General features: G+C 37.3%; 1 protein-coding gene across 1 annotated transcript; it reads left to right on the top strand.

Annotated features, from left to right (window-relative positions):
- The first annotated feature begins 963 nt into the window (after nucleotides 1–963).
- Nucleotides 964–11,869, top strand: pdzk1ip1.L (pdzk1 interacting protein 1 L homeolog). The gene is made up of 6 exons (XM_018258390.2): nucleotides 964–1,066; nucleotides 1,683–2,024; nucleotides 3,224–3,324; nucleotides 9,387–9,507; nucleotides 10,479–10,562; nucleotides 11,412–11,869. Exons 3-6 carry the CDS (start codon nucleotides 3,261–3,263, stop codon nucleotides 11,482–11,484), a joined length of 342 nt encoding a protein of 113 aa, XP_018113879.1. The 5' UTR covers nucleotides 964–1,066; nucleotides 1,683–2,024; nucleotides 3,224–3,260; the 3' UTR covers nucleotides 11,485–11,869.
- Nucleotides 11,870–12,198: the final 329 nt, after the last annotated feature.

Raw genomic sequence — 12,198 nt, 5'->3', positions numbered from 1 at the left:
GCCATGCATGACACAGTGCTGTTTCTTTTAAAGATTTACAGTTAAAACAAATTAGACAAGCAAACCTATGGGCTCCCTACATACATTTCTCATTTTATTATTATTGTTGTTGTTTTAATAGAAGATTAATTTACATGTTTACTTCAGTTAATTTGCCAAAATGAATCCATAAAACAGCACCCTCTCATGTGGGAATGCTACAAAAGGTTCAATAAAGCTTATCTATGGAAACATTTGGTTGTGAGAAAACAATCATCTGGCTGAAATGTATTATCTCGTCTTGTTGTGTTACAGAGTTATTTCAGTTAAACTCTCCCTGGAGGGACTCGAGTCTGTCCCTATCTATTATATACAGCTAATGAAGCTTCATCAGCCCCATCAATGAATTGCTAATAAGATTTCCATCTTGTGGGATACAGGCCACACATTTTATGTTTCTGGGAAAGTTGTTCTATGAATCTGTAATTATAATTATAATTTATATTTTATATACAAAGAACAATACCAGTTAGGAGGAGGCAGGAAGTGAGACCTGTAATGGTGAGATATCTCTAATCTTTAACATATTCATGAAGGGATAACGCTCAGTTATGATTTTCTTTATTTTGATGCAGGTTAGCCATTGCTTGTCTGTTTATAAGACTGTATATGGTAAAAAAAAAACTGCTCCTATGAAGAAAGGATGGACAAAAGGGACTTTCCATTCCAGAAGGACAGCTGTAAATGACTTTGGTCAAGCTACCCATTGTTGGGTCCCCACATAAAATGAACCCATTTCCTCCATACTGAATTGCCATCTGAGCAGGGATTCCTCCTTGCTTCTTTAGTGTAGGGCCCAGGGCATCTACCCCTATTTACAAATTTACAGATCCCAACTGGGATTCAGAATAGGCCCTGGCATTTGAAATACACAACAGACGATACTGACCCTAACCGACATCAGCAATGGCTTTCTACTTCTGAATCACAAAGCAGCCCAGCAGTACAATCCAAGTTCTTTTGTGGATGATGGAATGCTACCTGGAAAATACTTTAACCATTATAATTGAATCATTCACAACCACAGGTATATAAAGAAATATTACTTACTAATGCATGTACAGGTATGGGATCTGTTATCCAGAATGCTCGGCACTTGTGGTTTTCTGGGTAATGGATCTTTCCGTAATTTGGATCTTCATACCTTTAGTCTACTAGAAATCATTAAAAGATTAAATAAACCCAATAGGCTGGTTTTTCCTCCAATAAGGATTAATTATATCTAAATTGGGATCAAGTAAAATGTACTGTTTTATTATTACAGAGAAAAAGCTAAAAAATTAAAAAGACATTGGAGGCAAGTCTATGGGAGATGGGCTTTCCGTAATTCAGAGCTTTCCGGATAATGGGTTTCTGGATAATGGATCCCATACTTGTATAAGACTAATTTGTAAAAATTCTGTTTCAGGTAATTATATAGTTCTAATCTTTTTTAGAGTTTTGATGAGTCTCGCTAGAGTCAGTATATGATTAAAAAAAATAATGTTTGAAATAAGAGATACTGCACATTATATATGTTTTGCTATGGACAGGATTAATAATCTGGTTTGACACATCAGTAAAGTATATTAAACTGAATTTATTAATTGGATGGAATGTATTTATTTTATCAGTTGTTTCTTTATTGTCACCTTTTGTTACAGGAATACCAGTTGCTCTCCAATGTACTTATTTATTACCAGGATCTTGATACAGCTGAATGGCAATCCTTGCATGTGTAGCTCCCTCTGCTGGATTCAAAATCTCAAAGAACACCAGTTCTATACCATTGCATTTGTGCTTTCAGTTTTAATGTTTGGAGGATATTTTATAAGTCTGCTGCACCACGCAATTCAATCACTGGCACGTTTTTTTTCCATCCTGCACAGTTAAATGTTATACAGTTTTAATTCATTTAATGGCAGAAATATGGTTGGTTTGGCTCCACCCACAGCGTGATGCTTCGTCTATAAACTTTCATTTGTACTCCATTGTTCTGCCAACAGGTAAGCTGAATAATATATACATAGCAGTGAATAAACAGTTACTCATTAAAGTGCCTAGTTTGTAGAGAATAATTGACATACTTATAACTTTGCCTGCTGAGTGACAGAGAAATGAATAAACAGATTATCTGCGGGACTCATGACCAACCTCTTTAAAAAGCAACCTTGTTACTTATTAATCTGCAAATATAAACAACTCTGTAATCATTTAGCAGAGGTACCGAACTGACTGGCCCACTTTATCAAAAGAGAATTGTAAGAGACAAATCTGATAAACTGAGCAAATAGGAGACCAGTCAAAGGGTCATCATACATTCATACATAGTCTTTCAAGATTTTCAGGTGGTGCTGCTGTCTGAATATACAAGAGATAAAGTGGGGTTTAGGGACCCAACTCTCTTTAGGGAGACTATGAAGACATTGAGTTTCCTCATGAGGCAACTTCGGGCGAACTTCGGAAAACGAAAGTAGGGGAAGGCAGTTCAGGAAGGTGGTCGCCCCGAAGAAGAGGCAATCTGTCACTGGGGCGACTAATCTCCCCGCGTGCCCTTAAAGTGGCCATAGACTCCAAGATCCGCTCGTTTGGCGACATCGCCAAACGAGCGGATCTTTCCCCGATATGCCACTAAACTGCGTGGCTATATCGGGGGTAATTCGAATGTTCGGCCGTATGGCCGAACGATCGAATTACGATGCGCCAAGCGTCTCCGACGGGTCGGTCGGGTAAAAATCCAACCTTCCCGATCGATATCGTGGCCAGATATCGATCGGGAAGACCCGTCGGAAGCCCCCATACACGGGCAGATAAGCTGTCAAATCGGTCCAAACGACCGATATCGGCAGCTTTATCTGCCCGTGTATGGCCACCTTTACTCTTAAATGACATAGACTGCAATCACAAAACAATATGAACCATGCTTGAGATGCAAGATGCAAGGGCTTGTTTTCCTAGAATTCCAAAGTATCTGTTTAGTAAAAGCCAAAAACTTTCTTCTACTTGGGATATCAGCTGCTGTCCCCCATTATCTTCTCAGGAAAATGTTTGCTCAGTAAACACGCACAGGAACCGATCTCTGTGAATCTCTGTGAATGAAGTTAAGACATTCAGGTCCCTCCCAGAGGTGTATCTTTTGGATTTGGCATTAACTATCCCTAAAACTTCCTTGTTTTCTGCAGTGTGATGTTATATTCCATTTCAGATCGCAGGAAAGGCAGCAGTGGAATCTCTCGGCAACTATGTTCTCCCTGCAGTATGTGCTCCTTATCCTAATTTCACTGGGGCAGGTCTATTCCCAGCAAGGTATGTTGCATGGCTTTTGCATTCAGTTGTCTGACACCTTTTATAGAATCATATGATTTGTGGGTACCGTCCCTGTGAGAGTAAAACATATTTATTTAACTACTACTCATGTCTGAGGTGTAATACGTCTGTTCCTTCAGACACTATTTGTTCTGGATAATCTAAGACAGTGGTCCCCAACCAGTGGCTCATGAGCAACATGTTGCACCCAAACACCTTGGATGTTGCTCCCAGTGGCCTCAAAGAGGTGCTGCTTTTTGAATTCCTGGTTTGGAGGCAAGTTTTGGTTGTATAAAAACCAGGTGTACTGCCAAACAGAGCCGCCTGTAGGCTGCCAGTCCACATAGTGGCTACCAATAGCCAATCACAGCCCTTATTTGGCACCCCCTTGAAATATTTTTATGCTTGTGTTGCTCCCTGACTCAAATGTTGCTCACATGTAGAAAAGGTTGGGGACCCCTGATCTAAGAGAATCATTTCTAAATTCACTTGCTGTATTGTTCGCTAGTGCAATGGCTGTTCTATTCATAAATCCTGCATGTTGCACCTATGTAATAAGTAAAGTGAATGTTTACTATAAATTCTACTTTAGTAAGTTGTAGGCAGTGTTTTGCATTATTATATTTCATGTGAGTTGAGACTTTCATATGAGCTTGTAGCTGAGATTGTCTTGATTGATTTATATTACCGGTATATTTAAAGCCTCCAAGAGTCTGCTTTTATGCAAGTATATTGAATGGAATGGAGCTGGCTAAGCAACTTTTCAGTTTTTCAATTATAGTTTTTGAACTATTTGCCTTCTTCTGACCTTTTCCAGCTTTCAAATGGACCCCATCTGATCTAAAAAAAAAAAAAAAACTATTGTAAGGCCACAAATGTATTGTTTTTACTACTTTTTATTACTCATCTCATATTCCAGTCTCTTACTCAAATCAATGCATGGTTGCTAGGGAAAATTGGAACCCAGCAACCAGATTGCTGAAATTGCAAACTGAAGCTGCAGAATAAAAAGATAAATAACTGAAAAACCACAAATGATAAAAAATGAAATCTGATGGGATGGCCAAACTGTTCCCCACAGTTAGTTGGGAAAATCATTTGACTAGCCAAAATGGCTGACCTTTTACAAACTCTAGCACACAAATCCTCACATGGATTCATTAGATGAATTAAATGACTTTGCAAAACAAGTTGCAGGTAGTGATATAACTATACATCCCAGGGCCACAATGCAAAATATTTAAGGGCCCCTAAAGCTCTATCCTTATTACCTATCCCTCCCCCATAACTGGCAGCAGTTGCAGGGTTAAAAAAGACTTGTAATTTCTTTCATAACCAATCTGGAAAAAAATGAGCAATTACACCTCATCTCTTAAGAGTTGCTCCCGAGTAATCAGAATATTATGATGTCTGTAAGTATTATGAGCTAGGTCATCTATTCCTTAGGTTCAACCTTAGTACAAGTATGGTTGGGTAACTCAAAGGAGACCTTTTCCCAAGTCCTTTACTATAGAAACAATGCCTGCATTTTTATATCTGTCAAAATTTGTGTAGGAAATAGTACTTGATGGGTACAGGTCCCTTGCTTGGAAAACATTTATATAAACGATGAAATTCATGCCAGAAAATTTTCTTTTACTGTTGTCATACAGGGAAGTTGTAACTGCTACTTGTATTTAGCTGGAAACAGATTTCATTGCTTTAGGGGTCAGGTAGCCAATAACTGCCCTACAGAAAATAATGAAATCAATTTCAATGGGATACAAATAACTAATCTATGAATGTACCATTATGCAAACTGCATGGCAGTCAACTAATGAGGTAATTATGAGGTTTGAAAACAATAAGAGTCTATAAGACTTGTTTTTCGGAGTAAAAGTGGGTCACACCCATGTCTGCGGTAAGGATTTGTTTATTAAAATAAAATCCATTCTACCATATTACTGTACCATGTGGCTGCCACAGGCACTGTTTCAGCCAAGTACATGGAAGATATTTCAGTTTACCTTGGCAAAGCAAGAAGTAATTTATTTCCTACACACTTTGTGAATAATTTACTGAATACATATATTGTACATAAAATGGGGTGCAATGTTTGCTACATCTCACCTATACAAATGACTGCATTATAAAAATAATATATTAATGAAATCAGCTTTCCTATTAGTTAATTAAAATATTTAAATTGTTATTATTATTATTGTAACTGTAAATGCTCTTGAATCTGTCCATCCCTTTCTATTCACTGCCCAACTAGTTCTGACTTTTTAAACAATGGACCAGAAGCCAGGTGCTTTACATTCCTATGAAGAAGCAGGATATACCTGGGTGCCTTGGGCAAGATGGAAACAGCCCACAATGAACAAATGTACCCTGGGCCAGTGCACTTTTTCAAGAGGAGCGCCAGTGATTAGAGTCACTGGGGGTTGCTGAACAAATGATGATTTTAAATTACTATGAGCTCACTACTATTTCACTAAATTGTACATAGCAATGTAATATGCAGCATTCGGTATACTTCCTTATACAAACAATCAGCAACCTGTACAACTTTCTCTGCATTACTGCCAGTTCAGTTTTAATTATCCCTTTATCCTGCATGCCAATATAAATTCATGAATCATCATAGTCTTCCCGAAACACAGAGCCATCTGAATTAACAACTTAAATATATGTTAGCTGAGAGACGAGATCTAACTCTAATGATTAGAGTCTACAGAGCCAGAAAGGTGACTATTTTACAGCATTTAAAGGGGTGGTTTACTTTAAGTTAACTTTTATTATGTTATAGAATGGCTAAGCAACTTTTAAATTGGTCTTCATTTTTTATCAATTTTTAATTATTTACATTCTTCTTCAGACTCTTTCGAGCTTTCAAACGGGGGTCAAATTCCAGTCTCTTATTCAAATCAATGCATGGTTGCTAGGATAATTTGGACCCTGAAAGAGTTATTTTATTTGTCTTGGCTGATAATTAGCCAATTGGTCTAAAGCTTGCCATAGATGCAAAGATCCGATCGCTCAAATCCTCGAACGATCGGACTTATTGGACTTCCCCATCTCCTGACCTGCCACTAACCTTTCAGATCAAATAAAGTAGAAAAAGAACAGATCGCCCCTAGAGCAATCATACGAAAGTTATGGCCAACAAAAGCTAGTGACAATCTCCCACTGAAGATCGTCAGATCGGCAATACATGATGCAGAGATATTATCGGCAGCCAACAGAAATTTTCTAACGTGTCCGATCGACTGAACGACCGATCGGCATGGCACAACACGACAGACATCGGGACACTCCACACACGATCCGAAATCTTTGCGTCTATGGCCAGCTTTAGGCTTTCAGTGAAGCTTGCTGTGATGACCTAACAGTAGATCTATGTCACGGAGCTTAGCCAGCTGCATATGTCTCAATCTCAGATAGGCTTAATGACCTATTCTTTCCTAAAAGCAAACATGTTGATCGCTTTTTTTTTCCCCTTATTATTCTTCTTATGTACCACTGTTATGTATGTGTGTTTAATAAAACTGTTAAATGAAAACTTTAAAAAAACAAAACATTTTGCTCAGTGAACAGGCCACCGGTTGGGGATCACTGATAGAGAGTCTTTGTGAATCAGGAGTAAGTTAAGTTAAATGGACATTCTCTCTAACTGAGAAAAGATGCTTCCCATATAGGTCTGTCTGTTTATGGGAGTCACAGTTGGTGTAATTCAGTATGAGTAGCAAGCACTTTTGAATAGTGGTACCATCAGGGGAATCTGAGAGCAGGTTTTGGAACCCCTGCATTAATCAAAGGAAAGTAGCATTACATTAGAGTTATTAGAGTTATATTAAAGCAGAAATCATAGGCAGCCAAATCAGTTTACCTTAGACCATATCCAGGATGTGGGAACAATGTGGCCTTTCCGTAGGTTTCATTATATGGGAGTTCTTCTCAAAGCTCAAAGTTCTTTCATGTATAGTATCTGGGATGACACTTTCAACAAGGTTTTCCAGGTTCAATGATCTCACAGTCAAGTTTGCACTGTGTTGATTTCAGATTTTGCTGACTCGTTTCCAAGATTCTGAATTAGGCCTTGTGAGTATTTTCCCCTACCTGTTCTTGTGCATGTATAGTAGCTATCTAATTTAGGGTAAGTTAGAGCTTTCAGATAGCACAGGATATTTCAAGATTTTTTTGAATATGTACATGTGTCTCAACATAAACCCAAACTCTAGCAAAGATATCTAGAAATATAAGCCTTGCAGAGATGTTTCTTTTTCACTTACACTTTTTCATTACGGTATCTTTTGTCCAGTGGAAATGTTTTACATATAGTGTACATCCCTATCTCTTTCAAAAAGTTGGCTTGCTTCTATAAAAATGTATTTATAGATGGTGCCTGTCAGGTTGGTGCCATTTATTTGGCTTTGTTGACTTATCCTACATTTAATTGCTGTAATTACTCATTTAACTGTGATATTTAATATATTATGGTATGAAACAATGAAATATACTGAATATGTTTGGCATCTGTGATGGTACCTCATAGACACTGTGATCTTATATCACTGCTTATTTATATAGTGAATTAAGTACCCCCTCTTGTAAAATATAAGGATATTATAAGTTACAGAGGAGTTCCATGATCATATAAAAAACACAATGCTGAAGGCTGTGTTTTTATACAGGTCATGGAACTCTGAGGTGACTGCTAATATCCTCATATTTTGCAACTGGGGGTACTTTATTATTATAATACACAAGTTTCAGTGAGTCAAGTGACAGAAATTACATCACGAAGAACCGTTTATAAGGATATAATTTACAGGATATTAATGGCTCTTGTGTATTATATGAGAATAACATTTGAGAGAATTTGTATATTTATATCACACCACTGTATTAATTTTAGAGAGATTTTCAGGGCCTTTCCATAACCCTATTGCCAGTATTTGTTTTGATACACTTTATTGTCCAATTATGAATTTGTTTTTAATGGAGGTTATTTATTGTTACCATTATATTCATTGAAGGAGGTTCTTACTTATATAACACTACTAATAAAAGTTTTGCCCCGAATGAAATGCTACATTAGTTTTTATGAATTCAAACCCCATACTTTTCTGTTGCGGTCATCATTTTAGCAAAGAGATCATCTCTTCCTCTCCAAGCTGTTCCCTAATGCACATGTGCAAATGTTTTTTCAACATTAATATATAGTAGAATATCAGATGACACAAACTCTGGCAAATGTGCAAAAAACTTGTAGTTTATTGAGATCCACACACTCCAGAGAGCACTTGAGAAAGGAGGTTGTACCTTTCGAAACATTGTGTGGATCTCAATAAACTACAAGTTTTTTGCACGTTTGCCAGAGTTTGTGTCATCTGATTTTCTACTATATATGGATTACTGAAACCAAGGTTTGCAGCAAGGTTTCCAGATTGAGCACCACCCGAAATACACGCACAGGTTTTACATTACCACTGATTAAGCTTACCGTTTTTTCCAACATTACCCTGAGAACAACATTCATTTCTGAAAGGAAAGGAAGCAGGGATATTCTGATCCAGGTACTAAATTCTATTTGAAGGTGTTGGAAAATTACAGCACAACTAATGAGCACAGAGCAGAACTGTGGGAATATGTTACCTATCATATTGTGGCTAGTTGATATAAATAATGTTGTCAATAGACTTTTCTTCTTCTTAAATTGATTGTATTGTATATTGTGTATTTTTGTTAATAAATGATCATGCTCTGCACACTACCAGCCACACTATTATTTTTGTGGGTTACTAACTGGGCCTACTATGTTGTATTTATCATCAATATATCCACATTTATTATTTTTAATTAATGATGAAATTCACCACTGATTTCAGTATTCCTTTAACTGCTTGCCTACCTGACTGCCAACATTATAGACTTTATATTTCTGGGTTCCTCCTTGATTTATTCTTTGCTATATGTTGTTTGACAGTAGACAGTACCGGAAGATCAAAGGGCTCTTTGTTTGAGTATTGCATATTGAAAATGGTGAAATAGATTTCCCACAAATGTCTGTCTTGCAGTTCATCATAATACTGGAAGAAGATTTCCTCAGTGGTTAACAGGACTAATCGCAATGACAGTCTTCCTCTTTCTTGTCCTTGTGGTCTTTGTAGCCAAGAGGCTTTGGAATAAGAGAACGCAGTGAGTGTGCAAACCTTACTTTATCTTACATTCTTCACCCATGTGAATTTAGTAAAACCTCAGTCTAGTTCATAACTCTAATAAATAACAAAGTTATTTAACCAATAGAGCTTATTCTTTTGGCATAACTACAGAGGAACAAGACCCTGTGTCTGCAGGGGGCTCAGGAGGTATAGGTAGCCCAATGAGGCCCAAATAAAGAGCAACTTCAACCTGACTGCCTAAAGCACTCCTGATAGAGTCTTGCTTATATTTCAGCCCTGAAAAAACAAAGTGTTATACGAAGGATATCCTGTCCTGAGGGTGGTATTGCTGCAGTATTTAGAATCATTAAAAAGTGGTATCATTGTACCCTTCAGAACAAAACAGATCATTTAATAAATTTAATTGAAAAAAAGAAAAGTAAACTGTGGAAAACAATTAGCAGATTGGCTGATCCACTGTTTAAAAGCAAGAACAGTTTGATTGCTATAGGTTACTATGGCTTTCCTAAGTCAATGTGAAATTCTGGAAGGTTGAAGACAAGTAAATATTTACAGTAAGCACAGTGGAGACCATTGGAGAGAGAAACTATGCAAGAATAGATGCATTATAATCAATGCCCTCATAGTTTCAGCAGAATGAGCTTACCCCTCCCAGGGCTAAACCTGGATTACCTTGGCTCTCTTGCTCAGCAGGTTCTTGCAACATCACCTCATCATCATTTTCTGTGGTAACCAAATAATAAAGTGTGGCTTTTGTTGCTGGCTCTCCCTACACTCGTGCCAAAGCTCACTTAATTGGCATGCTTTTCTTCCCCCAGTGGTTTGTGACAGGGTGCCCAGGCATAGACGTTAGAAGTCCTAGAGAAAACACTTCTTAAACCAGAACCACTCATTTGTTAAAGTCTGAAATCTGATGTCAATACGTTATATATAGATGCAGTTTTTTTGCAATCATTATTTTCTCTCATTACTCCATTTTTATTTCAGGGAAAAAACAAACATGAAAGACTTTGAAGAAGTGGTAGCCAATGGAACCAGTGAATCTTATGAGGCTAGAAAAGAAAATATCAGGTGAGTACGTCATGCGATATGAAGGATTTAAAGGAGAAGGAAAGGTTAAAACTAAGTAAGCCTTAGTAGAAAGGTCCACCTAAATATACCAGTAAACACTCAAAGTAATGCTGCTCTGAGTCCTCTGTCAAAAGAAACACTGCATTTCTTTCCTTCTATTATGTACTCATGGGCTTCTGTATCAGACTTCCTGCCTTCAGCGTAAACCTCTTGACCCCGGCGTGAGCATGCTCAGTTTGCTCCCCCCCCCTTCTCTGCTGTAATCTGAGCCCAGAGCTATAAGTGAGCAGGGAGAGACTCAGGCAGGAAGTGATGTCACACCAAGCTAATACTGCAGCTGATATCCTAAACAAAGAGCTTCTAGAGCTTTTTACTCAGATATGGTAAAGCATTCTGCAGAATAAATATAGCTTTCTAGCTTGCACTATTGCAGCTAATCTATTGGCAATAAAATGCTTCTGTAGCTTTCCTTCTCCTTTGAGGTCAGTGGTATTAGAGATCACATAGTGTAGACTGATAAATCTGATAGATAGGCAGGAATAGTTTTTATTTATATTCTATGTGCTAATCCCAAGTACTAATGTCCTCCATCTGCAGAAAAATCCTAGTGCTTGCTAGCAAGTTGTATCATTGGCTAAAGGGAAGTTATAGTTCCCGAATTTCCCCTTATAAAATATATCAACTTATAACAGTGATTTACATTTACTGTATTTTCCTATCGATATTTAGTAAAAACTCTTCTTACTGTATATACCATCTCACTTTGGATAAGTATAAAGTATATAATAGGGTACAAATAGGGTATACAACAGGGTAGCATTTTTAATATGTTCTCCTTTCTAATTTCAGATCCAGTGAACATTTTCATGCATATGAAAATCCCATTGAAGTCGATGACAATATCCGCACTACAGCTATGTAACTAATCCTTGGGTTTACAGCATGTAAACAGTGTACATATAGAGTGACAAAAATCACAACTGTCTGATATCAGAATGATAAAGTAGTTTTTATCTGTGTCTTGACATTGTATTGTGTTGTATGTATTAAATCTCAGCTTCCCCTACCTAGTAAAATACAGTTTATTGATTATGAGTTAGGTAAGGCATTACGTCTAGAAAAACTTACTGTTAATGGTGTTTATACTTACAGTTTCTACAGGATTAATGTTACTTAATACAATAGCTAAATGAATTCCAGCCATCTTTAGCCCAGTTGTGAAGAGACCAAGACACCAACTGTTTTGAAATAATAATAATAAAGTCATGAACTCAATTCTACATGAAACAGTTGTAATAAAATGTTAATATCTAATGGAGATCAGAGGTGAGTTCATCCATATAGATATATTAGTATCAATTATCTGTACCTCTGGAGTTTAAAGACTCCCAGACTACCATTGATGGGCTAAATACCAATTTGTAGAAAGTAAAGTAATACCAGTGTGTAGTACATCTTGTTTTTCTGCACAGATGCCGAACATATCCCAACATAGCTGGGTGGCCAAATAACTGTATTGTAAGGAGCAGTGTATGTGTTAGGTTCCTTCCTCTTCAAAGCTGGTGATGCCCTGGAGGTCAGAGACTGACCTGGTGCAGATCTATTACATAGGCATAACATATAACAGCTCATATCA

This window comes from Xenopus laevis, chromosome 4L (assembly GCF_017654675.1).
Source record: "Xenopus laevis strain J_2021 chromosome 4L, Xenopus_laevis_v10.1, whole genome shotgun sequence".
NCBI classification, from domain to species: domain Eukaryota; kingdom Metazoa; phylum Chordata; class Amphibia; order Anura; family Pipidae; genus Xenopus; species Xenopus laevis.
Note: the sequence above shows the minus strand (reverse complement) of the source record. Positions and strands in the feature narration are given on the sequence as shown.